This window comes from Dipodomys spectabilis, unplaced genomic scaffold (assembly GCF_019054845.1).
Source record: "Dipodomys spectabilis isolate Male_0828 unplaced genomic scaffold, ASM1905484v1 ptg000021l, whole genome shotgun sequence".
Lineage (NCBI taxonomy): Eukaryota > Metazoa > Chordata > Mammalia > Rodentia > Heteromyidae > Dipodomys > Dipodomys spectabilis.
In genome coordinates, this window is record NW_024870698.1 from 8441601 (window position 1) to 8468508 (window position 26908).

The window sequence follows — 26908 nt, forward strand, 5'->3', positions numbered from 1 at the left end:
AATCCAACCCAGGGCCTCATGCATGCAAGGCTAGTGCTCTACCACTGAGCCACCTTCCCAGCCCCATTTAAATTCCTTTCATAATCCTTTGGCAACATGTAAATTTATTGCTTTTGGAAGATGGCTGTTCGGTACTCCAGGAACTAAGATTTAATGGAAGACCATTTCTTTTCCTTTGAAAGCACACACACACACACACACACACACACAAAAACAGTCACTACTCACCCTTTTTATTTTCCATAACTATAGCTGAAGTGGAGGTCTATAACATTTTAGTTGGCTGTTTTACATGGTGGATTCCCTACAGGAGAGATCTTCCTGTGCACACTTAGGGCCATGGAATTCACTCATTTCTCTCCTTAGGGCAGGTGGATTAGACTCAGTGGAGAGCAGGTGAGATGCCGATTTCTTTGGAGTTAAATTGGGCGTCATCATCTCTGGAAGACAGAGGAAAGAACAGCAGTGCCCTGTGCAGCTCTCCCTTTAGCGGTAAGGAGTATCCTCATCAAATCTGGGAGGAGAAGCTACTGCGATTATTGGTAAAGAAAGGGGGGGGGCGGGGTTGATCATCACACACAGATGCAGACATGACCACTAAGGCTTTAGCCATGGCTAAAGCAAGCAGCTGAGGGGGCAGAAAAAGTTTCTCTAGACACATAAACACCAGAAACTTTTACAAAGTATTGCTGCTTGCCTGCAGCTATTTAGAGTATGAACTCTGAGATACTGAAGGAATTCTCAGATTGTGTTTGGTTTTGTGGAATTATTGTAAGTCATCAGGAAGTTGTTCCATTTCAGTGTTTTGGTTTTTTTGATTGTTGTGGGCCTGATTTCTGTCCCTAAGGTCTTTTGCCCAAGGCTAGGGTTCTATCACTTTGATCCACAGCACCACTTCTGGTTTTCTGGTGCTTCATTGGAGATAAGAATTTCATGGCTTGGGCTGGGAGGTAGCTCAGTGGTAGAGTGCTTGCCTTGCATGCATGAGGCCCTGGGTTCGATTCCCCAGCACCACATAAGCAAAAAGAAAAAAAAAGCCGGAAGTGGCTCTGTGGCTCAAGTGGTAGAGCGCTAGCCTTGAGCTGAAGAGCTGAGGGACAGCGCCTAGGCCCACAGTTCAGGCCCCACGCCCGGACCACCCTCCCCCCCCCCAAAAAAAAAAAAAAAAAAAGAATTGCATGGCCTTTCCTGGGCTGGCTTTGAACTGTTCCTCAGGTCTCAGCCTCCTGAATAGTAAGGATTACAGGTGTGAGCCACCAGCACTTGGCAAAAATGTGTGCTTTCTATTTTGTTTTTGCAATCAGGGTCCAGCTGTGATGCCCAGGGTGGCCTCAACCGCTCAGGTGATCCTCCTTCCTCAGTCTCCAAATGGTGGCACCAATAGGTGTTTGCTCAGCTTTTTGAAGTTTTTGATTGGTTAAGCACTTAGTGACACTGAGGAACAAACCGGATTTTAGGTGAAAGTACAACTGCTGGGCCCAGGCTATCAGACTTAATTCTGGTCCAGTTACTCACCTGTGGCCTTGGGCAGGATATCTAATCTGTATCTCAGTTTGCTCATCAATAAAATGGCAATAATGTATGTCATGGAATAAATGAGTCAGTTTGGGAGAAGCACTTACTATTTTGTGCAGAGTGAGCAAGCTGTAAATGTCACCACCTATTTGGATGCGCATGGAACTGTTTCAAAACCCATTGACTTCAAAAAGGATCCAGGCTCCAGGGAGTGATCCAGGACCTCTCTTCAGAACTCTTCCCCAACCACCAAGCCATTACATTTTTTAAATTCAGAGGAAGTTTATTATGTTAAGCAGGCTCTGGTTGTACCATCACCCCAGCCCCATGGGATTTTCATTGGAGACTTTCATGTTTTTTCATTTTTGAGATAATTCATTTGAAAAAAATGACAAACTGGGAATCATAGCACCCTGTAATAATCTGCTCTCAGGAAACCAAGGAGGCCTGGGCTCCAGTGTGAGACTCTGACTCCAAACAAATAAACAGTACATAGAATTAGTATAATCGTAGATTTACCACAAAGCCAATAACTACAGCCAGCCAGGTTTGTTCAGTGAGGGTTTCAGCCAATCTGCTCAGGGTGGGACAGTGGCTCTAGTGGAGCCTTCCTAAGATTGCTTAATGCAATCCTGAATGCTAAGATTTAGTTTGGGCTTGGTTTGGAATTTCATTTAAATGCAATCAAACACTGAAATCTTTAATGATTGGCTTCTTCTTTGACTTAACCGTAGGTTGGTGAGACACATTCATTTAGTGCCAGGTAGCATATTCTAGTACAGTATAATAGATTAAACATTTAGTGACACTTAAGTATGATGTTTTCTCATTTAATATTCCAGTCTAGTCATGAAAATGGCTATCTAAGCTGTTGTCTAGACCTGTGCTGTTCAAGGCATTCTCTCAGTGAACATGTGTTCATTTCTTCTCCTGGGTATATGACTAGGAATGAATGCCAGTATCTCCATTCTGGATTGTCCTTTTATGTTATGGTTGCTGCAATTTGTTCTTTATGTAAGAAATTTTATATTTTGAGTTTGAAACTACTTGCCTATATTTCTTCTAGAAGTTCTATTCTTTGGCTTTGATATAGACTATGTATGTACAGTAAGTTCAGGTTCCAGGTTCCGGGGACTGGGAATGTGGCTCAGTGGTAGAGCGCTTGCCTTGCATGCATGAGGCCCTGGGTTTGATTCCTCAGCACCACATAAACAGAAAAAAAAAGCCGGAAGTGGTACTGTGGCTCAAGTGGTAGAGTGCTAGCCTTGAGCTGAAGAGCTTAGGGACAGTGTCCAGGCCCAGAGTTCAGGCCCCATGACGGGACCCCCCAAAAAAGTTCAGGTTCCTATTCCTGTGACATTGGGTTAAATTTGTTCACCTCCTTTGGGGCCCCTGTTTCTGGTCTTATATATCTAGTTTTGTTTGTTTTGTTTTTGTCAGTCTTGGAGCTTAAACTCAGGACCTGGGCACTGTCCCTGAGCTTTCTCATTCAAGGCTAGTGCTCCACCACTTTGAGCCAGAGTGCCATTTCCTTTGTACCTCTAGTTTTAGAACAAATTTGAGAAATTTTAGAGCAAAGTTTCACTGGGTAAGCAATTGAACATAGGTCACAAACTCATTTGATGTCAAACTTTAACCATAATACAGAAAATCCAATGATTTTCATTTTTCAATGTCTATACATTTTTACAGTTAAAAAAACCCCCATGTTTATGATTTCAGAGTGCTTTCTAAGCCCTACTTCAATGGACTTCTAAGTTCTGAAACTCTTCTGGTTCCAGGAGCTGAACCAGCTACACAGGATTATATATTTAACTCCTCAGAGCAGAGTAGCCCTGGGCAAGACTCCTGGCTTTTTGAGTCTAAATTTCCACATTAATGACACCATTTGATCTACCAAATTCTACCACAGAGCACAGCAACAGTCATAAAGAACGCTATGGCCCATAGGGAGGCGGGTAAGGGTCTATATTTCTGACAAACTGCTTTTGCTTGCATGCAAACACAGGCTGTAGGCTTAAGGCACTAACTAAATGGTGACAGTATTCAGTGTCTGAGGTGAAATGAAAACAGGGAAATGCTTTTCACCCAAACCCTATGCCACTGGAGGATGAGACACGGAAATATCCCGTGCCTTTCCTCTGCACTGTACAAAGGTAATCATTGAAGCCTTCTTGCTATTGGAACATAACAGCAAGAGCATTTTGAGGTTTGGGGAAGTGACTGTAGACCTCACAGCTACTGGGGCAGGCTGTAGGATTCGCATTCCAGTGGTGTCTGTAGCCTGCCTTGCTCACACTATAAGCAGGGCTGAGCTCTGTCCACGTGGGTGGCTTCCTGTCACAAGCTGACTGTTTCACAAGCCACTGGCTGGAGAGGGGCTAGTCAGGCTCTGTCCCTGAGGATGTCTTGCATGTCCTCCCACTAGGACAAATCATTCTCTCTCACAGAGCCTCCCAGGCGGGTTAGATGTCTGCCTTCATTGCCTACCTTGCAGGCACTGAGTCCTGAGCTTCCAGATGCCAGTCACCAGCACCTGTGAAACACTAGCATGGTCCACACTTTGCCTATCATTGTGGGCCAGGCGCTGGTCTGGGTTAGATTGTTACCTCTAGTCTAAGGGACCTTTCATCCCATTTTTACACCAGAGTCAGGGAAAGCCTGGGGGCAGAACAGGGAATTCATTGCAGGCCCTAGGCCCCTCCCACCCCACAGCCACCTGGCTAAACCCACCCACTCTCCAGCCTCCAGCTCTGCGGGTTCCTAGAAGCCCAGGTTCTGAGCTCTAGGCTTTAGAGTGACACCAGCTGGTCCCCAATAGGCTCTTTCACTATTAGCTACAGGCAGCCGGGCAACTGGCAGAACAGGCTAAGCCCCACTTCCCCTGGCTATATAAAACCAGGGCAGCAAGGGGAGAGGAAGGGTCTGAGGGCTGGCGCGAGCATTGAGGTGTACCTGGGACCCCATCCACCAGTCCCCCCTCCCCCGCACACAGACTCCCAGGGCAGATCTGTGGCGGGCTGGGAGGAGACGTTTGCACACGGGAAAGGCACAGGGCAGAGCAGGACTCAAAGGGTCATGGCAAAGCCAGGCCCCCGGCCCCAGAACATTGGAAGCCCATCCATCAGCAGCCCCCTCTCCCCCCATCATCCCACCTTCCTGGGCCTTTTCCAACCGAGCCCTCCAGAGTCAGGCTGGCCCACTAGGGTCCAGCTGCCGAGTGCGGACTCTACAGGGAGAGAAGAAGAGGCATCTGGAACAATCTCAGCTTTGTTGTGAATCTGTCCCTGAGTTTCTAGTTGGCTTTTATCTGTGTCCAGCGTCTGTGACCTCTCTGAAGCCCCGGGGGAGGGTGACTAGAAGATCCAGACTCCCAGGGAGAGAAGGAGGCCGGCGGGAGGTGGGGGGGGTGGGGGGGCGCGGGCAGGGAGCGCAGCAGCTGGCGGCCGGCCGGGGCCGGGGCCGGGGCGCGCGGGGTGCCGCCGGGGCGCGCGGGGTGCCGCCGGGGCCGGGGCGCGCGGGGTGCCGCCGGGGCGCGCGGGGTGCCGCCGGGGCGCGCGGGGTGCCGCCGGGGCGCAGGTCGTTCGGGTGGCCGCACTGTGTCTGAGGTTCCTCCCCGCAGCCCGGGGCCGGCCGCCGGCCTCGTCCCCCCCCCCCTCCACCCCCCCCCTCCCTGTGCTCAGCCCGGGGAGGTCACCATGGGCTCCACGAGACGCCAGGTAGGCAGTGCCCCGACGGCGGCGGCGGCGGCGGGCGGTCCTGGAATGTGCGAGGGGCGTGATGACAACGACGGCCGCCGGCCTCTTTGCGCAACACCTTCGCCATATATACGGCCGGGGCGCCGCTGCGCTCCACCTGCGCGCCTCCGGCGGCCCCGCACCTGCGAAGGGAGCGCTGGTGAGTACCGCGCCGCTCTCCTCCCGCCCGCCCGCCGCGGCCCCGGCGCCCGCCCGCCCCGGCGCCCGCCCGCTCACTTCGACTTTCGCGGTTCTTCTCTTAGTACTGGATGCTGAGTCGAACTCCGGAAGCCAGGCTGCTTTGGGCTGCGGAAGAGAACACAGGAGAGAGGCCTCTCCCAAATATCCAGTCCCTTCCTTCCTTCCTTCCTTCCTTCCTTCCTTCCTTCCTTCCTTCCTTCCTTCCTTCCTTCCTTCCTTCCTTCCTTCCTTCCTCCTTTCTTTCTTTTCTTGTCTTTCTGCTTCTTTTCTTTCTTTCTTTCTTTCTTTCTTTCTTTCTTTCTTTCTTTCTTTCTTTCTTTTCTTCCTTGCTTCCATTTCTTCTTCCTTGCTTCCTTTTCTTCTTCCTTCCTTTTCTTTCTCCCTCCTTCTTCTTTCTTTCCTTTTTTCTTGCTTCTTTCTCCTTCTGCCAGTACTGAGGCTTGAACTCAGGATCTGTCTTTAAGCTTTATTTTCTTTTTCCTCGAGGCTAAGGCTCTACCATAGGACTCATTGGCTTTGTTTTGGTGTCTCATGGACTTTTCCTTCCCCGGACTAGCATTGTCTCCCTTGTTTCTCTAGAAGTTAAGTTTTGTGCAAGACGCAATGCCCCCAGAGTGACCGGCACGTGCTAGTCTGCAGTCTCTGATCTAAGATAACTGCAAGCGATCTGTTCCCACAGGGCTGGCTGCGGTCAGTAAAGTCTGTCACTTTTCCAGTACTGGTCCCAGGAGAGACAGGAGCCCAGGATTTCTGTTTGAAGAGTGAACAGGTAGCAGACAGGGATTTGATGACTTTGCATGAGTCCATGTGTCCGTAGAGACACACACACACCAGGGGGCCGCTGGCCCAAGGGTGAGGAAAGAGGAGACTATCTCGTTGTTTGCCTGACCAGGTGCAAGCGTTCCAAACATCAGGCCCTATTTGTCTGTCCTGCTTTTCCCCATTCCGCCCCTGAGCTGGCTGGCCTGTGGCTTGTTGGGTATTGGACAGCCCTTCCCAAGCTGTGGTCATAGAAGTGGCTGTTGTAGCTGGAGACTGAAGCTTTTGTGCTGGCCCAGTTGATAATGACCTTTACTGTTTTTTTTTTTTTTTTGTAAGCTTGTAAATGGGTGACAAGAAAGGCATGCTTTGTGATAGTTTTGAATGTTAAACAAATTCCCCCCCTCCGAAATCATTCAGCCCTCTCACTGAAACTCAGGGGACCAGTGCCCAGTGGGAGGACAGGTGACGGGATTGTCACTGTTAGATACAAAGTAGAACCACAAATAGCCTGACTTCATTCAGATAGGGAGCCTCTGACGACCAATGGTTTGAATAGAGGATTTCAATTAAAAATAAAAGACAGCAAGATGCTTCTGATTTGCAATTTTGCCCCCTTTCAAACCCCTTACTGTAATGACATGTGTGATCATTACAAGATTTTACTGTGTATTAATAAAATACACGCTAGGCAAGCACTCTACCACTGAGCTACATCCCCAGTTCTTGTGTGGATGTGGATGTGTATATGCATATGCACTAATCCTGAGGCTATTCCTCAGCTTTTTTTGCTCAAGACTATTATTTGATCCACAGCTCCGCTTCCAGCTTTTAGTCTAGCTAGCTCTGAACTATGATCTTCAGATCTCAACCTCCTAAGTAGCTAGGATTACAGGTGTGAGCCATCATTGATCTGTTCTAGGTGGGTTTTTTTGTTAATTTCTTTTTGAGACAGCTTTACTGTGGGGCTAAGTCTGACCTGGAACTTGCTAGCTATGTAGCACAAGCTGGCCTTAAAGACTGCTGCTCCGGCCTTCTGAGCCCTCGGGACTCCAGATGTAGACTCCCATGCCCACATTGGATTTTTTTCCCCAGTCCCGTGGTTTGTGAACTCAGGGCCTGGGCACTGTCCCTTAGCTACGCCTGCTCAAGGCTAGCACTCTACCACTTAAGCCACAGCACCACTTCTGGCTTTATCTGTTTATGTGGTACTGAGGAATCAAACCCAGGGCATGATGCATGCTAGGGAAGCACTCTACCACTAAGCCACATGCCCAGCCCTGGATTTATTTTTAAGCATCATAAATATGAGTGCTTGTTTGGTAACTGAGCCCAGTTAAAGCACTCAGATACAATGTCCAACTAGGATCCTTCTGAAGCCACTCCCCAGTGTGAAGCCTAGGGCAGTTGTCTCCTATTAAGGCTTGCTCTTATCTTCATGGTTTTAACATTGACCACCCACTCCTAGAACACCACCACCATGCCCTTAGGCATTATTTCCCATCTAAAGGGAGCAGACTTCTTCAAAGTACTGGAGAGTTCCCCGGACCTCCTGAGAACTGGACTGCATGCGTGTGAGTTATATATGAAGACATCATATCTATGTGATTTTAGTAATTAATTCCACCAGGCCTCAGTTCTCCTCCCCCCCCAACCTAAAATACTGGTAAAGCTAGTGCTTAAAGCTAAATACCAGGTGCTAGTGGTTGATACTTGTGATCCTAGCTACTTAGGAAGCTAAGATCTGAAGATCAAGGTTCAAAACCAGCCTGGACAAAAAATTCCATGAGACTCTTATGGATTAACCAGCAAATAGCTAGAAGTGGAAGTGTGGTTCAAGTAGTAAAGTGTCAGGCTGGAGGGGAAAAAAAGCCAAATAGCAGCAAGAGGCCATGATTTCAAACCTTAGTACCAGAAACAAAAACAAAAGGATAAATACAGTCAGTCTGTGCTTCTGCAGAATAGGGTTGGTGCTAAAAGATAACTACTTGAAGTTTCTTGTGAGGCTACATGATTTGTGTCCAAGATTTACCTCTACCTGACAGAAAGTACCTGATGTTTGGTTGATAAATATTTGGTTGGTTAGTATGTGCGTTGTCCCTTGTATATGTGGCCAGAGAATGCAGAATAACTCACTGCCTCATTTCTTTGGGTGGCCCTGGCTGCTGCTTTAAGTATGGATGACAGCGCTATACAGGTCCTGGCTGAAGAGGCTGGACCAATGCAAGGTGCAGGGGTTGGGTGACTGCTAGGCATTCGTTATTTCCCTGCTTCCCAAGTCCCAGAAGAGCCCACAAGGAAGAATGAGAGTTTATCTTGCCCTTGAATGCTTGTATGGAAGCGAGAAACAGAGCCACAAGGTGAGCCACATGCAGTCATTTGTAAAGATGGGGCAGGGGCAGGGGAATAGGTGTGACCACTCAGCCTGGGGGCCACAGTGTAGCTGCCGCCCTCTCTCCTGGGCATGAGCAACATGCTCCCCCTTACCCCCTCTTGTCCTGTTGCTTCTGGCTGGTGGCAAGAATGCATTGCGTTGTGGTCCTCAGGAGATAGGGAGACAGGGAGAGAGAAAAGGTGCCCAGAGCCCTTTCCTTCAGGAAGCAGGTCAGGCCCTGAGCTCAAATTCAGGTGGCATTTTCCGTCCACCTTATTCAGTACTGTCTTCCTGAGCAGTAGAGATTCCTAAAAGACTGAGGTTTGCTGAGTCCAGCACTCTGGTATGCTCAGAGCCTTTGTGGGACTCCGTAGCCTGTCATTACAGCATTCTTGGCTGGCGTATTTGGCCAAGTGCATGACTACACAGGAATGACCTCTATGAACTGGTCAGTCACCCCCCCCCCCACCTTCTACCCCCCTGCCCCCCCCAAGGCCTCTGTTGAGCTGCATCCAAGCCCCGTGTGTCCCATAGCTTGATGGAGTTGGAGTATTCCTTCCCTGCATCTCTCCTCACTGACCCCAGTTCTGGAAAGGCTTCTGGGTTCAAATCCTGACAGCTGTGTGACTTTATAGGCAAGTTCCTTCATTTCTCTCTGCCTTTGTTTCCTTCACTATCTGGATTCTGGAAAAGAAGCCCTTTCTTGCTAATAAGACCGAGGTCACAGCATTGCTCTGTCAGAAGGTGAATGGTTATGCCTTTCTCTTTCTACTTTTGGCTCATTGATTGTGTCTGCTACTGTGCTAAGTCCTAAAGATGAGCTGGGAATGGTAGGGCAAAGTAGAGTACAGATGAGTTCCTGCTCTTTGAATGCATGTCAGAAGTTCTGGTGGTTGTTCTGCCAGGAACTGGGCTTGGACTTCACCTACACATTGTGATTGATGGACAGAGTATTGTCCCAGATGAAACAGAAGTCTGGAGATTCACAGGTTCACATACAGCAAAACCCGGGCCTCTCATCTATCAAGTGATGCTTTTTACTATGTGGCAGACACTGTCTTCTGAGTAAGACTGGCATAGCCTGGGACCCCAAGGTCCCCTGAAATGACTGTCATCCATTCCCGTGGCTGAGGAGGCTGCCTACGTTCAGGTTCTGCCTTTAACTGTGGAGCCCTTAGCTGCAATCTCTCTGCTTTCTGGGATGTGGGTCAGCCTGCATTGAACTGGAGCTCCACTGGATGGGATGAGGGCAAAGAGCCTGCATACCTGAGCTGCAGAGAGTAGAGTTGGTTGGGTGGATGCCAGGTGCCCTATATTTCCACACATCTGGATGCAGAGAGCTATGGGGGTGGTGAGGGCAAGAAGGGAGGGGCTGGCAGGGCTAATGTTCTCTGGGATACCTGTTTCCTTCCTGATCTTCTACATCCAGCACAGTGAACCCAAAAGTGATGGGGAAGATGAAGGAAACTGATTTAAGCAAATACTGAGTGAGGGAGGTTAGTGCCACATTGGAGTAAGTGTCTGTTAAAGAGGAAACTTGTAACAAATCCCTGGACTGAGAATAGGGAATATGAGGATTCCCAAGAGGTAGGAGTAGAGCCAGTGTGCTCTGCTTTCTTTCCCATGGTGTTGGCTTAGGCTAAAAGAGTTCTCTGGAGGTGGATACAGGCACTGCAGGCCTCTCACAGAGACCTTGAGGACATTCTTGCTGGATGGGTTCCATGCCATCACGTCCTGTTCCTTTCTGTACAGCTTGTACACAGGTGCAACGCCACCCATTGCTCATAGTATTGTAGATTAGGGACAGTGGATCCCGGGCAAGTCTGTTCACTCTTTGTTTAATCTTTGTCAATGTCCTTGTTTACTGCTGGTGAGTTTCCCCATTGGGATGGCCCTCACATCCAGCTTGCAGTTTCCTGACCCAGTTGCTCCATCTCACCAATGTAGGCCAATCCGATTTGCATATACATGGTGATGAGGAAGGTTCAGGTTGAGTTGGTCATCATAATCAACATGGGCAAGGGTGTCCTTCAGTAAACCAACCTGACTCCTTCCTTCAAAGATAAGTGTTGGGCTGGGGGTGTGGCTCTGGGGAGGAAGGGCAGAGCACCTGCCTAGCCAGCATGAGCCCTTGAGTTCAAATTCCAGTTCTATCTGTCTATCTATCTATCTATCTATCTATCTATCTATCTCTATATGATTATGTATATTGTGTTTATTCCATGAGGCCCTGGAAGGAAAATTATAACTGGGTTTCTGTATCCTGAGAACTTATAGTGAGGGAAGCAGTAAAATGCTAATAATCCTAGAGGTTTAGTTACAATTATGGGAAAAAGAGAGGTATTAAAAGGTGGTACTTTTATTTATTTTTTTGCTCATCATGGGGCCTGAACTCTGGGCCTGGGTGCTGTCCCTCAGCTCTTCAGCTCAAGGCTAGCCCTCTACCACTTGAGCCATAGCACCACTTCTGTTTTTTTTCTGCTCATGTGGTACTGAGGAATCGAACCCAGGGCCTCATGCATGCAAGGCAAGCGCTCTACCACTGAAGCCACCTTCCCAGTCCCAAGGGTGGTACTTTTAGATTCTTCCTTCACAGAGGCAGGTATGTGAACCTCAGAGGTCCATGATTAGCTGGAATAGCTCATTGCAGACCTGCTTAGTATTTTTGAGGCTGTCACTATGGTGACAGGCGGGACCTGGATGAGCTCCTGGTCCTATTGCCTCAGCCTTTCAAAGTGCTGCAATTTTAGATGTGTGCCACCATGCTTGGTTTAAAACTTGGTCTTTTGTCTTGCTTGTTCATTTATCTGTCTTTGGAAGAGGGGACACGGAAAGGGTGAACAAATGTAGCAATGGTGCTTACTAGACACTATGTTGAAAGTGAACCATACAGCTTGTGGATGGAGGCAGGAGGGAAATACAGGAAGAAAGTGAGAGATAGGGTGACAGTGTCCAAAAAGAAATGCACTCATGGAGGAGGCCACAATGCTTGATAAGAAATGTACTCATTCTCTTGCCCATGTAATTGTAACCGCTCTGTACAGTGTTTTCACAATAAAAAAAAGAAATGCACTCATTACTTAACTTCTGTGACTGGAATCCCTCTGTACATCATGCTTATTTTAGTAAGATTGTTGATAAAGGCAAGGAGGCCAGCTTAGGGTCACAAAGACAAACTTGAGCTTTTGAGACAGAATTAGAATCTATTAGTGAAGGTTCTTTAGCCTCTGAAATAGATGCTCTTGGGCCTTTAGAGCAGTGTCTGGTTGTCTGAGCTAGAGGCGGGGAGTGTCCTGGGAGAGACAGTATAAGGAGGCTTCTAAATAACCACAACATCTGTGCCCCCAACTTTCTGACCTCAGAGGTCAGTGTCAAGGTGAAGATCAGCTTGCACCATGTAAACACTGTATCTCAAGTGTAAATCATCTACCAGCCAAACAACTTACATTCCCTCTCCCCAATTCCATGAGCAAAATCAGTGCTGGGGGAAGGTGAGTCACGTTATTATCACAGCCCAGGACTCCAAGCAAGACCCTAGCCTCATTGACAGAGCTACACTTCAGAACTGGCTCTCTTCTGCCAGACACCTGCCTTTTTTTCTTGACCTTCTTTTGCAGTTGTGATTCTCAGACACTTTTTCCTGCATAGAGACTGAGGGAGATGCTGTATGCCAAGCACCAGCGTGGCACCTGGCAAGTTCTTCGATGCTATGGTAGATTGGGTTAGAAGTCAATGGAGATATGTCACAGCAGGTCATGGTAGTGTCAGGCGAATCTCATAGTGGCAGAGCAGAGAAGAGGAGGACCTATGTTAAGCCCACTGTGGTGGGCAGATACGGGACCCTCAGTGGGCCTTCTGTGTTTAGGAAAGTGTGTCTGGAGAAGAAGGGAATGGAGGGAAAGGGAATGGATGGGAAAGAAGGGAATGGGAGTCAGACTCATTTGCATCAAAGCTTGCCTGTGAGATCTGGCCAAAGTAGGTACTTGGCTCACCTGAGCAGGAGCTGCATGGTGTGGAGAGGCTCCCAGGTGGAGCTGGTGGAATTTGCAGGCAGTCAGTCACCATGATTGATGGCAGGAATCCCCAGAGAAGTAAGCATTTGAGGAATATGTGGGGAGCTCAGTTAGGCTTAGGATGGGGAGAGCACTGTGGCAGCTGCTGTCATGGTTAAATCTGGAAATCCCAGCAGGAAAAAGGCAGCTATCATTTTTCCACTTACCTGCGGAACAGTTTTGGCTCCTGTTTACTTTGTTGAGATTATGCGGAGACAGGGGCAAAAATGTCTTCTCTTTGTAGTCTAGAGTATTTTTCTTAGAATCTTTTTATTTTTATTTATTTAATTACTTTGTTTTTTGCCAGTACTGGGGCTTAAACTCAGGGCCTGGGCACTGTCCCTGAACATTTTGCTTAAGGGTATAGCACCTTACCACTTGAGCCATAGCACTACTTACAGCTTCTTCTGTTTATGTGGTACTGAGGAATAGAACCCAGGGCTTCATGGATGGTAAGCAAGCACTCTACCACTAAGCCACATTCCCAGCCCCCTTAGAATCTTTGAATGGCACACAAATATCCTTTGGTCTGGGTTGCACTCATTTTCAATTAGTTTTTGTGGTTGTTTGTGGTGATACTGGGGTTTGAACTCAGGTCCTAGGCACTCTACCACTTGAGCCATGCTTCCATACCTTCAATAAGTATTTGTTGGGCATTGTCTCTACCTTCCAGACCCTGAGGCACAGCAACAAAAATGAGACAAAGTCCCATTCTTGGTAGTGCTTGTACTCTGGTAGGCAGGAAATAGACTAATACAGGAAGAGGAAAGGAGACTGACCCAGATTCTGGGAAGTCCTCTCCAAATTGATCTGAACAACATTTCTGATCTTCTGAGAGTTACTATTCCTGGCTTCCCAGTTCTTAGTAGTGAAACGAGTCGGGCAGAGTGCCAGGATGAATGAATGTAAGATATGGTGGGCACTTGCCAACTGTTTTTAGATCTTCCAGAAATGTTCATCTCATCACATCTTCTCCAGCACAGTGTATCATTATTTTGAAAAAATAGTTTTACTGGCACTCGGGATACTTGTCAATCTCAATTTGCATATGCCGGACTGAACCCTTGAATTTTAGCCAGTACAATTCTGAGACTTTCTGTTCTTTGAATTGCTTTGTCTGAACCTGTTGAAGGACAGGGACTGCACAGAGTGAACTTCAAGTGTGTCAAGAGCCAGGCTCACTGAGAGAGGCATTGTGGAAAAGACAAGGAAGTCTAGAAGCTTGCGGAAGACAGTGTTCTGATAAAGGGTTATTAACCCTGGCAGCATGGCACAATAATAATTGCTATTAATCTAAAGCAGGCTTCATGCCAGACACTTCCCAGGCCCTTAATCTCATCATTAATCTCATAACCATCTTACAAATGGGAAAGTAATACCCTTTACTCAAGGATAAAAGGATCTAGCCTGCCTATGCACCTACGGCAGGATTTTAAACCAGGCCCGACATGCCACTGGTGTCACCAAAGGCCCAGATGATAGGTTGAACTAGCATAGATTATGTGTACTGTGCGGTAAGTAACACTGGTTCTGTACACTGAGCCGGGCAAATCAACAGTGACCTGTATATGATCTGAACAGTTGGGGAGGGATCTTAAGGACCTGATCTTACCATGAAATGATATGGATCATTGTCTAAATCAGCCCAGGTGAGACAGACAGGACTTAAACAAACCCAAGAGAGACAGTGTTGTACTTCTAGATTTGAGAGTAGATAGAATGGTCTCCATTTAGTAACAGCTTTCGGACTTCCAGGAAGGACTCTAAGCAGCAAAATGTGGTGTTCCCACTTAGCAGGATGAAGCACAGTGCTCTTCCCTCTGCTCCCAGAGTAGAAGCTTTGAAACTGTCAACTGCTCCTTTAAGTTCTGTCTTCCTATCCACAGACCATGGCTCCTTGGCCAGAGTTGGAAAATGCCCAGCCAAACCCCAATAAATACATCGAAGGGGGTTCAAATCCACAGTCAGCCTCCGCAGCCAAAGACATCATCAAAAGTAAGTCCCATGCACCCCCCTCTTCCTCCCAACAGGGACTGAGTCTCCCTGGGTCTGAGGCCTGAGACCTAGGTCTGCTTACTCAGCCGGCCTCGTTGCTTCTTTTGGGCAGATGGCAGTGAGACTCCAGTACCCAAGATTGAACTATTGCCTTCCTACTCCACGGCGACTCTGGTGGAGGAGACCACTGACGTGGACCCCTGGGATATGCCGGAGCTCCGAGACACTGGGATCAAGTGGTCAGGTAAGCTGGAGGCCAGTGGGAGCCAGTGGGGGCCACATCCCTCATCTCCTGTGTGTCACTCTTTGAGACTCTCAAGTATTCGACAATTGAGACATTTTGTTGTTATCTGATTCAACCAATGTGCCAGGTCCTGGAGTCTTGACCAAGTCACTATTGTAGTAACAAGACTTCCCCTCCCCTCCCCTCTCCTTCCCACTCCTCCCTCCTTCCTTTCCTTCCTCTTCATCCATCTTCCTTTCCTTCCCTTCCCTTCCTTTCCTTCCCTTTCCTTTCTTTTTCTCTTTCTCTCTTTCCTCTTTTGTTGGTCAGTACTGGGGCTTGAATTCAGGGCTTGAGTGCTATCCTTGAGCTTTTTTGCTCAAGGTTGGCACTCTACCACTTGAGCCACAGCTCCACTTCTGGCTTCATGTTGGTTGGAGATAGAGTTCATGGACTTTCCTGCCTGGGCTGGCTTTGAACCATGATTTTTCAGGTCTCAGCCTTCTGAAGCAGAGAAGGTTCAGCAAGACTAGTTGGCATGTGAGAAAATGCCCCTCTCTTTCCCAGGCATTGGCTAGAAGCACCCCAGCCTGCAAACCAGAAATCTAGCAAGCAGGAGGTAGTGGGGGGTGGTCAGTGGGAGGATGAGGAGGCAAGAATCAGTTTGAAGGGAAGCAGAGAAAACAACAGCCAAGGATGCATGGAGACCAACAGTATGGCTCCACCAAGGATGCCTGTGATCACTATAGTCTCCTAGAAAGTGCTTTGTAGCCATTAGTGTTGACCCTGTACTTAGAGATGGTAAGTGCTCTAAACTGCTCCCCTATCTCCTCCCCCACCACGACACTGTGGTTCAACTGAGCGTGGAGTCTGGTCTGCTGTTTGTGTCCTGGAGCCCAGAGCATTCTTCCCAGAGCATTTCTTCTTTAGAAATGGGCAGGGTGGGAGTGGAGATTCAATAAAGCAACTTAAGCTGCAGCAGTGGACACAGCCCATCCAGGCTCTTTAGACCCATAAACACTGCATGGCCCTGGCAGGGGAGGGGAGGGAGGGGAGGGAAGGGAGCAACCAGGAGCTCACTGCTAGTCTAATCAGAGTTGCACCCACTAAAACCCCTTTCCTGACTCTTCTCTGCAGAGAGGGACACCAGAGGGAAGATTCTCTGTATCTTGCAAGGAATTGGGAAATTCATTCTGCTCCTGGGCTTTCTCTACTTGTTTGTGTGCTCCCTGGATGTCCTCAGCAGTGCTTTCCAGTTGGTTGGAGGTAAGGACTCAAGGCTCTGGGGCTGCGGCCAAGGGGTTGTGGATGTCATAAGCAGATTGTGTTCAGCTGGTCCCATCTTACAAGCCCTCTGAAGCCACAGAATGTTTTCAAGTGTTTGTAGAGGATCGTAGGATTAGAATCCATCTTGCAAAGTCTACACCCTCCAAGAGGACACAGGTCTATAAATATAGACACCTAAGTGTCTAAGGTAGGCCACAAGCCAGGTCTGGAACCCATTCTAAGCTATCAGCCTCTTGCCTTTGTTCACATGATCCAGGAAACTAGTTTAACCCTCTATTCTCTGAAGAGTCCCTGCTGTCTCATCTTTTCTGCCTGAAGATGATGAGAGAAGAAAGAATATTGTCATAGGGCTGGGAAGGTGGCTCAGTGGTGGAGCACTTGCCTTGCATGCATGAGGCCCTGGGTTCGATTCCCCAGCACCACACAAGCAAAAAGAAAAAAAGCCGGAAGTGGCGCTGTGGCTCAAGTGGTAGAGCTCTGGCCTTGAGCTGAAGAGCTGAGGGACAGCGCCCAGGCCCAGAGTTCAGGCCCCACGACCGGATCCAAAACAAAACAACAACAACAAAAAAACCCAAGAATATTATTGTCATAGACCAAAGCTAGAACCAAAGCCAGCCTGGAGCTAGGAGTGGATAGAGAAGAATAAGATCTGCTCAGGAGGCAAAATCAGTCTTTTGGTGCATGGGGAAAATTGCAGAGGCAGAAGGCTTGGGATATCACGAATTGAGGCCAGGTCTGTGATCAGAGGCCACCAAAGGGCTTGCTGATTAGACAGGGAAAGAGGGGGAACTGAAGGGTAAAGAGATAAAAGGAACCAGGAGCCCCACATGGACAGTCTCTGCTCATCAAGGCAGTGGAGGGAAGACAGAAGCAGGGCTAGTCGCTGGGCTCCTTCCCCATAACCAGCTGGCTTTGGGAAGTGGTCTGGACCCCTTGTCCACCTCACTCCCCGGCCTCAACACGGGCCATTGCTTTGTCTTTCAGGAAAGATGGCTGGGCAGTTCTTTAGCAACAACTCCATCATGTCCAACCCTGTGGCAGGACTGGTGATTGGGGTGCTGGTGACAGTCATGGTACAGAGCTCCAGCACCTCTTCGTCCATCATTGTCAGCATGGTGTCCTCCTCATGTGAGTCTGGGTCCCCCGGAATTGTTCCAAGCACCTCTGTCTTCCCTGAAAGCCTGAAACCTTCTCTGGACCTATCAGGCCAGACTTCCTTGGTCTGCCCATCTGGTCCATCTGGGAAACAATCCATTGTTGCTTCCATGTGGATGGCTGGGTCTGAAAAGAATCCTGATGTTTTATGACCCTGCTGAATTCTTTAGATCAATAGTGCCCTGCCCAGCCCAGCAGCCACAAGCCACAAAGTGGCTGTTTTATTTCACTGATCTGTAATTGATTAAAGTTACAAATATAAATGTAGTTCCTCCATTGCCCTATCTGCATGTGCCACAGAACCACACCAATACAGATCACTTCCATTGATTTAGAGCGCTTCCTTGGAACTTTACCTATCAGGGCTTTCAGTGGAAGATGTCTAATCACATCACACATATGGGTGTTGGGGTAACTGGAGCTGGTAGTGTTCAAACTCCTAGCTGCTTGATATTTGGGTTGGTTAGGTCAAAATCTTGTGGAGCCACAAGTCCCCTTCTGGCTTTTTGCTGGTAATTGGTAATGAGAATATCATGGGCTTTTCTGCATCCTCATGATCTCAGCCTCCTGAGTAGCTAGGATTACAGGCTTGAGCCAAGCATGTTACTCTTTTGTATGTCAAAACTGCAGCAATGCAGAGATTTTTTTTGTTAGCCATTTCCTGCCAGGAATTGGTCTCATAAATGTGCAAGTGTTTGATGTCTAGCAGGTGGATGACGCATGTTAATATGAGCCTTGATGCTACATACATCTGACCTGCGTCCCCAAACACTGGCTGGCTCTAGGTCTCCTGTAAGCTGGCCTTACATCCCCTAACAGGGAGCAGGGAGGAATAAAGGCATTGGGGTCAGTCTGTAGGAGGAGCCTTGGGGGACTTGTATAGGTACCTCCAAACTGAGAGGACACGTTCAGATTTCTATGTTGAGCCAATTTAACCTCTAAGGAGGCTCAGAGCAGCTGCTTCAGAGGACTGCAGTGTGGGTGAATTCAGCCCGAGACAGGCTCCCTTCTTAAACTTGTCACTGGCTCTTCTCCACCGCCTCAGTGCTGACCGTGCGGGCCGCCATCCCCATCATCATGGGAGCCAACATTGGGACATCCATCACCAACACCATTGTGGCGCTCATGCAGGCAGGAGACCGGAGTGAGTTCAGAAGGTAGGACATTCAGAACCAACATCTCCTTGGCAACTGAGAGATCTTGGGGGGGTGGGGGTCAGCCTGCCCCAGTGGCCATCTTGGTTTAGGGCTCCTAAACTAGAGCTTCTGTGGAAACCTCAGGGAGTCCAGCAGGGATGGACTCCAAGCCGAGAGCTCTGATTCCCAGTCTGCAGAGGCAGGATAATAACAGTATCTATCACCATTGTGTTATCTTAAGGATTAAACCCAGGCAGGCAGGTGGGTATTTAGCAAAATGCCTGGCACCTGGTCCACCTCACACAAGGCAAGTTCCAGCTAGACTCTAGCTGCTGGGTGGTATGAGTTGATGTCTCAATGAATCATAAATAATTATAACTTCCTAAAACATTTATTTTTGGCCAAGAGCAACAGTGCCACTTTTTCTTTGTTTTTCATTTGCCTGCCAATGAAAGAACAAATAGAGAGTTTGTGGCCATAGAAGACCTCAAAATAGAGCAGGTGGAATATATACCCAGGTGGTGTGAATACTTCTTAAAAAAAAGAGAGAGAAAAGTTAATGTAAAATGAAGCGGAACTCCTGGGTTCTCTTCTAATCCTTGGGAGAGTTTCTAGAAGTGTCCCCCAATGTGTCAATGTGATGCGATGGTGTGGTTTGGGGAAGACAGAGACGTCAGCTGTCTGCTGGTGAATTTGTAGTTAGCAGACGGCATCAGCCATTCATTTGGTCCCTGATGAAATGTCCCGATGGCCACAACAGTACACATTAAACAGGGCGTTCTCTTCATTTGATTCTCATGAAGCCACGTAGGCTTTCCTACACCCCAATTTACCCATGTTGAAACTCAAGGAGATGAAGTGACCTCATCATTGAGGGCTTGCAGATAGGCATTTGCATTCCAGATTTGGGGTTCTCATAACTCTTAGATGGATTGCCTTCTTTGCCTCAGGAAAGCCTGGGGGACATAGCTATGGAGGACTGCAGTTTGTTTAGCTCATCCTATGTGGATGTTTCAGTGTTTCCCATATCTTTCCTGTAGAGCTTTGGATTATTATTCCTTATATTTCTAGAATAATGATGACTGCATCATACGGGTATGTGTTGCTTAGGAAACGACTAGGAAGTATAGTTCTATGGCAGCTTTGCATGAGTGTCTCAGGAAGAATAACAATAATTTTTTTTACTTTTCTTTTTATTGAAAAAGGGATGAGTGGGAGGGGTTGTTTACAGTATTTTTAAGAAACACCAGCTAATAGTGAAATTTGCACTCTCAATGTATTTCTTTTCCTAGCGAAGTTAAGTGTTTTCACTCTCTCTCTGCCCCCAAACCATTTGGTCTTAAGGGGTTTCTGCTATGTCGACATCTATGATATATCTGTGTATCAGGGGAAGAACCTAGAGCCGGATTTTTTCACCTGGCAACGGGACAGGGTGGAGCAGCTCTGAATACCCTCAGATATGGCACCAAACAGCAACTTTTTTTTTTCATTTTTGGGGATGCTAGGGCTCAAACCCAGAATTCCATGATTGCTCATAAAGTGTGCTACCTACTAGTGAGAAAATCTGTGGTTCTGAGTGGTTTATTAGTGATAAGACACTCACAGACTTTACTACTAGAACTGGCTTTGAACCTCAATCCTCAAGATCTCAGCCTTCTAGGCTAGCTTTGAACCATGATCCTTAGATCCTGAATAGCTAGGATAACAGGCATGAGCCACCAGTGCCAGGTTTATTTTTTTAATAGTTAAGAATTCCCTGGTGTAGAGGAATTTGACTATTTATTGCCTACTATTTATTACCTGATCTCCAAGGGCAGGTAGCACTAGATACACACAACTGAAAGTAACCTTGTCATAATTCTTCAGGGAGTAGCTGGAGGGGGAGGAGCATTCCAGCCTCAACCTGCTCACAGGGCCCATGCCGTGCTTCCCCCCACCCGCCCCCGACTGCACACCTGTGTACATGTAGATCAGTGATGCTCACCTGTGCACTGGCTGATCTAGCTGTTGGGGTTTCCCCAGGGCCTTTGCAGGGGCCACTGTCCACGACTTCTTCAACTGGCTGTCTGTGTTGGTGCTTCTGCCCTTGGAGGCCATCACCCACTACCTGGAGCTCCTAACCAACCTGGTGGTGGAGTCCTTCAACTTCAAGAATGGAGAGGATGCCCCCGCCCTTCTGAAAGTCATCACAGATCCTTTCACAAAGCTCATCATCCAGGTAGCCATTGACCAGGATGACTGTCCGCCTGCCCTGTGCCATCTCCACTGACTCTGGAGAGATGAGCGTCTGAATTGCTGAGGGGTAGCCTCTGACAAAGGCCAAGGGAGGCAGAAGTTTAGGGACACTTGGTAGTATTCTCTGCCTTGGCTTCCATATGTGGCTTTTCAGCTTGGGGCGAGGTATGATGAGTCCATGCTTGACGAGACACTTGAGACCACTTTTTCTGGGCTCACTGATTGTCTTATCTAATACCTAGCAAAGGAGAGTGATTATTGCCCTTTCAGCCAGGAGCCATCTCTTGGCCATATCAAAATGAAAGCCATTAGAAATGTTGCCCTGGAGAGAAAGAGAGGGAGAAAGAGACAGAAGGGATCTGAGCTTTCAATATTACCTTCCGGTTTTCTCTGTCACTCAAACAGTGAGGTCCATACCAGTGTCCTTGTCATAAAACCCTTCATCTCTTGAGCCTCTCTGCTAATATCTGGGGCTTGCACTGAAGGGACTGAGGGAAGGAGGGGCACATTTGACTAAGGCGAATCGAGCTCAGGCTCCTCTCAGAGGTCTCTCCTAGCCACCCCCTTCCACTTCTGTCCTAAACCAGTTTTGAGGCCATGCATGCTGACTTTCTACCCATTGTCTTCCCCAGCTGGATAAAAATGTCATCCACCAAATTGCAATGAATGATGCTTCAGCCCAAAACAAGAGTCTGATCAAGATTTGGTGTAAAACGTTGACCAATGTGGTAAGCTTTTCAGAAATGTTACTGGGCTAGTGAATCTTTTTTTTTGGGGGGGGGGTCTGGTCATGGGCCTGAACTCTGGGCCTGGGCACTGTCCCTCAGCTCTTCAGCTCAAGGCTAGCACTCTACTACTTAAGCCATAGCGCCACTCCCAGCTTTTTTTCTTTCTTCTGGTTATGTGGTGCTGAGGAATCGAACTCAGGGCCTCATGCATGCAAGGCAAGCACTCTATCACTGAGCCACCTTCCCAGCCCCTGGGCTGGTGAATCTTGGCAACCAAGTTCTTACAGAAATATGGAAGAGGGCTTGGGCAGTGGGACCAGCAGCCATCTTTGCCTTATCCTAGGCCACAGAGACAACTGACTTGTCCTTCTGTTCCTGTTGCCTGGAGGTTTATTTATCCTTGTCTGTCTCTCTGCTCTGGTTTTGCAAGAGTTTGTTGCACTGTTACAGGTGCTGGGACCAGGAAGAATCGCTTACTTTCCAGACTCTTCTAGAATATTCTTTCTTCTCTTTGCCATGCAGTAGAGTTTTGGCTTCTCCTTGATTCCAGGGTGTACATATGTTCATGTTTCTTTTCCTTATGTGCCCCAAACTGGAAACTCACACGCACACACACACACACACACACACACACACACACACACACACGAGACACCAGCTGGTCCTAGCTGGTCCAAGAACTTTCCCAATGAAGACGAAGTCTCCAGATGTGAAAGAGACTCAATGAGAAAGTCTCATTGTGTGCCCAGGGCTTTTCCTTCTCCCCTCATTGCTGACCTTTCTCTACCAGAAGTGGGTGTCACGGACATTTCTCATGTTTGTTGTTTAGACGGAGATGAATGTCACTGTCCCCTCACCAGTCAACTGCACTTCTGCGTCCCTCTGTTGGACGGATGGCATCCACACCTGGACCATCAAGAATGTGACTCAAAAGGAGAACATTGCCAAATGTGAGTGGCACTCAGCCAGCTGGTCTCCAGGACAGGAGAGAGGGGTGTAAGATGGGCATGACTTATACGTATGTGTGGGTATTCACCGAGAGTCCTGTATATAGCAGGCCCCATGCAAGGCACCGAATGAGGCCAAGAGTCTGTGGCGTTCTCCACTGCAAAAGAGTGTGGGATGGGTCATAATCTGAGCTGCCGTAGGTCTAGATACTAAAAAAATGACCCTGATTTAAGCCAGGAAGAATCTTTAGCTGGGACAGCCCCCTACCACCTCCTAGTTAGACTCTCTGTGTCTCTAGGCCAGCACATTTTCGTGAATTTCAACCTCCCTGATCTTGCTGTGGGCATCATCCTGCTCTCCATCTCCCTGCTGGTCCTCTGCGGCTGCCTCATCATGATCGTCAAGCTCCTGGGCTCTGTGCTCAAAGGGCAGGTGGCTGTGGTCATCAAGAAGACCCTCAACACTGGTAGGTGCACTTCCCACCTGTGCTGCACAACCCAGAGGGGCTTCTTTGGGCCTCCTTTTGAATGGCCTCTGAGCCATAGTGTTTCTTTCTTGGATCTGATAAGCTGGGAGAATGTCCAGGGGGTGCTGAGTGGGCTGTAGGAGGAGGCATCAGCTTCCATTGCAGGATGGCAAAGCCCCGAGAAAAGAAAGCCAGATCAACTCTAGACAGCCAGGAGTTGGGCTATGTCCCTTGTAGGTTTTCTATGTATATGACTGGACTTCTTCTCAGGAGCTGTTTGGATTCCTGTTCTGAATAATATGAAATTTCCTTTTTATGTTTTCCTCTTCTATCATCCAGATTTCCCCTTTCCCTTCGCATGGGTGACTGGCTACCTGGCCATCCTCGTGGGAGCCGGCATGACCTTCATTGTGCAGAGCAGCTCCGTGTTCACGTCTGCTCTGACTCCACTGATCGGTGAGCTCCTCCTGGCTTCTCTCTCCCACCACCACTGCTGTGTCCCGACATCCCTCATGCCAATGGCGCATGCTCACCTGCCTGTGATTTTTCTCCTCAGGTATTGGGGTGATAACCATCGAGCGGGCTTATCCACTCACGCTGGGCTCCAACATTGGCACCACCACCACTGCCATCCTGGCTGCCTTAGCCAGCCCAGGCAACACACTGAAGAGTTCACTCCAGGTCAGGACCTGTGACACAGGGCTGGGGTTCTGTGGGTAGGGTAGATACAAGCCCATCCGTAGTCTTGTGAAATCTATGGCTTTCCATGTTCTGTCCAAAAGATGGGACTGAGAGAAGCCACAGGGAGATAGAACAGAAGCTCAGAGTGTAAATCCTCAAAGACCTCTCCCCTTGACTAATTGGAGATAAGAGTGTCACAGACTTCCCTGCCTGGGCTGGCTTTGAACTGTGATCATCAGATTCTAGTAGGTAGGATTACTAGTGTGAACCATTGGTGCTTGGCCATTTTTTTTTATTGTAAAGCTGCTATACAGAGGGTTACAGTTACATGAGTGAGGTAATGAGTACACTTCCTATTGAACATTGTTACCCCCTCCATTGTTTTCCCCCTACCATCCCTTCCCTCCCTACCTTCCCCAAGGTTCTTTTTTTTTTTTTGATTGTGATTAAGTGATTACATAATTTTCTGAATTTCACAGTATTGTGGAATAATGATGCTCATTTAAAGTCACAAGTTCATTCTAACTTTCCTGGAGCAAATTGTCTATCACAGTCTGTAATATATAACGGTGTTCACATGTTATACACCATACATGTGATCAGCAGCATGGGTATATTTAGTAGTGGTTCGACCAGATGAGTGGGAGTTCTTTGTTTCTTAAGTCTTGTTAGTTTTGTCTTATCACCTAACATTTTGGATTTGGCATCCACTTATCAGGGAGACCATGTACCGTTTGTCTCTTTGCTCTTGGCTTACCTCGCTCAATATGATTCCTTCTAGCTCCATCCATTTCCCTGCAAATGCCATTATTTTTGTCATTTCTAATGTGCCTGGCCATTTTTAAGAAGAAAAAAGCCGTGAGATTTATTTTGATAATGCATTTGATACAACCCCTTATCACCTTGACATGTAATTAATATAGAAGTTGGCAATCAGTGTTGTATTCAACAATCTTGTGGCTAGAAGCTAATATATATGACAAAGCTAGTCCACACCTGGTGCCTGGTGATGCCCATGGAAAGTAGACAAGTACAGGATGACCTGGGTTGAGTCCTACTTCATGGTCTCCCTTACCTTAAGGGGCATGGGGGACTAGATCTCTTGTTCATCCCTTACAAGTGTCCGTCACTCAGTATCTCCCCTAAAGTGCTTGCTACAGTGGCCCTGACACAGGGACTATGGCCCCCGGGGCTGCTTCTCCTCTGTGGTGGCCTGCTATTGGGAGCCTAGAAAAAAGTGAACAAACAACAACAAACAATGAAATAGCGCTAAAACTCCAACCTCCTGTGTTTCAGATCGCCCTGTGCCACTTTTTCTTCAACATCTCCGGCATCTTGCTGTGGTACCCAATCCCATTCACCCGCCTGCCCATCCGCCTGGCCAAGGGCCTGGGTAACATCTCTGCCAAGTACCGCTGGTTTGCCATCTTCTACTTGATCTTCTTCTTCTTCCTGACCCCGCTGGCGGTGTTCGGCCTGTCCCTGGCCGGCTGGCCAGTGCTGGTGGGGGTGGGGGTGCCCATCATCCTGCTGATCCTGCTGGTGGTCTGCCTCCGCATGCTGCAATCTCGCTGCCCGCGCATCCTGCCGCTCAGGCTCCGGGACTGGAACTTCCTGCCCATTTGGATGCACTCGCTGAAGCCCTGGGACCGCTACATCTCCCTGGCCACCACCTGCTTCCAGAGGCGCTGCTGCTGCTGCTGCCGCGTGTGCTGCCGCGTGTGCTGCATGGTGTGCGGCTGTAACAAGTGCTGCCGCTGCAGCAAGTGCTGTGAGGACCTGGAGGAGGGGCCCGAGGACCAGGCAGTCCCTGTCAAGGCTCCCGAAGCCTTTGACAACTTAGCCATGAGCAGAGAGGCCCTGGATGAGGACAAGGCCCAAGTGGAAACACTGGACATGAAAACCATTACGATCAGCACCGCCTTCTAGGCCGGCTGAGGGGTGAGGAAGCAGGGGTGACATCTACTTTCATTGTCTTTCCCCTGGCCCAGCACGACAGCTTGTATGTAGGTCAGCCTCATCCCAACCGCTCGCTCCCTTGCTCTTTCTCTCCCAGAAGGCATAGGGAGAATTAGAACACAAACCCAGCCAGACTGATGACCAAGTCCACTCCCCAGGACACACTAGATCTGTTGTTAAACTTCCAGCATATTCCTTAGAAGGGAAAGGCCCAAACCAAGGGATTAAGGAGGGTTCTCCAAGGGCCTCTGTAAGAGTTGGTGTATATATATATGTACAAAGGTCTCTGATCCCACGAGCAGCTGAGCAGGGAAAACTGGATGTTGAGAGACTGGACAAGGTGTGGGGCTTCCCACCTGATTTCCAGCGCTCCCCACTCTAGTCCCACACAGGGTTTCCTCACCTGGCATCCTTGGGTTTCTTTCTGGAATGGGAGCCACACCTGGGCTGTTTGGCACCCCTGTTGCCCTCCTTTGTGGGGTGGGGAGCATTTGGGGAGATAGCTCTCGAGGCATTCTCCAAGAAAGTTTTACATACCCCAGGAGCAGGAGACCAGGGCTTGGCTGAGGGCGAAAAATGGTGTGAATGAAATGGGGTTCTGGCCACTGAACCGTGATTGTGCAGCTCAGCAGGATGCACAGGTAGCTGTCGTTAAGGGGATGTGTTCTGCACCCCAGGTACTTTCTAGAATCCCCTATTTTGTTTTCCTTTTTTGTGTGTGCCAGTCCTGGAACTTGAACTCAGAACCTGGGCACTGTCCCTGAGCTTTTGTGCTCTACCACTTGAGCTACAGCTCCACTTCTATTTCTCTGGTGATTCCTTGGAAATAGGAATTTCATGGACTTTCCTTGCCAGGGCTGGCTTTGAACCTAGATCCTCCAATCTCAGCCTCCTGAGTTGGTAGGATGACAGGCGTGAACCACTGGTACCTGGCTTCAAAATCCCATTCACACCATTTCTCAGCCTCAACCATCGCCTGTCTCATCAAGCAGGTGAGCCTCAGCCTTACCTAGGAAGCAGGGAGGAGACAGCTAGACCCCAAAGATCCCATGCATCCCCCATTCAACATCACCATCTGAACAGGGTGGGGTGCTCAGCTGAGCCTTCTGACCCTACCCCTATGTAAATATCAATTCCCAAACACATCTGTTTCTACCCCATATTTATAGTCACGCAACTGTACAGCAGTTTTCATAAGTTATATAGTAAATAGTGTGATTTGTTTCCTAGTATCTCATTTGGAAATGAGGCAGGGCTCCTGTGTGAAAGAGCATCTCTGTATATTTGTAATGCTGCCTTTTAAATGTGACTCCTTAGCCATCTTGCCTTCCTCCCGTCTGTAAATATGTAAGTTAAAACCAGGCATTGGCTGCGGCTTTCATTACACTCTGATTTTTAAAATGAGATCCTTGTATCAGTTTTGTATTTTTTTTTTTACTGGTTGTGGGAAGGGAGAA

The 26908-nt window shown here is 48.3% G+C and overlaps 1 protein-coding gene across 2 annotated transcripts; it reads left to right on the forward strand.

Moving 5' to 3' along the window:
- The first annotated feature begins 473 nt into the window (after positions 1-473).
- Slc34a2 (solute carrier family 34 member 2) lies at positions 474-26908 on the forward strand. Of its 2 annotated transcripts, none has more exons than XM_042674821.1 (13): positions 474-492; positions 14525-14633; positions 14746-14877; positions 15994-16122; positions 17128-17271; positions 18344-18455; positions 20457-20652; positions 21302-21397; positions 22227-22347; positions 22644-22811; positions 23151-23267; positions 23368-23492; positions 24789-26908. In XM_042674821.1, the coding sequence occupies exons 2-13, from the start codon at positions 14528-14530 to the stop codon at positions 25419-25421; spliced, it is 2079 nt and encodes a 692-aa protein (XP_042530755.1). In that variant the 5' UTR covers positions 474-492; positions 14525-14527; the 3' UTR covers positions 25422-26908. The 2 variants fall into 2 exon arrangements, with proteins under 2 accessions (XP_042530755.1, XP_042530754.1); XM_042674820.1 differs by lacking the exon at positions 474-492 and adding an exon at positions 5262-5412.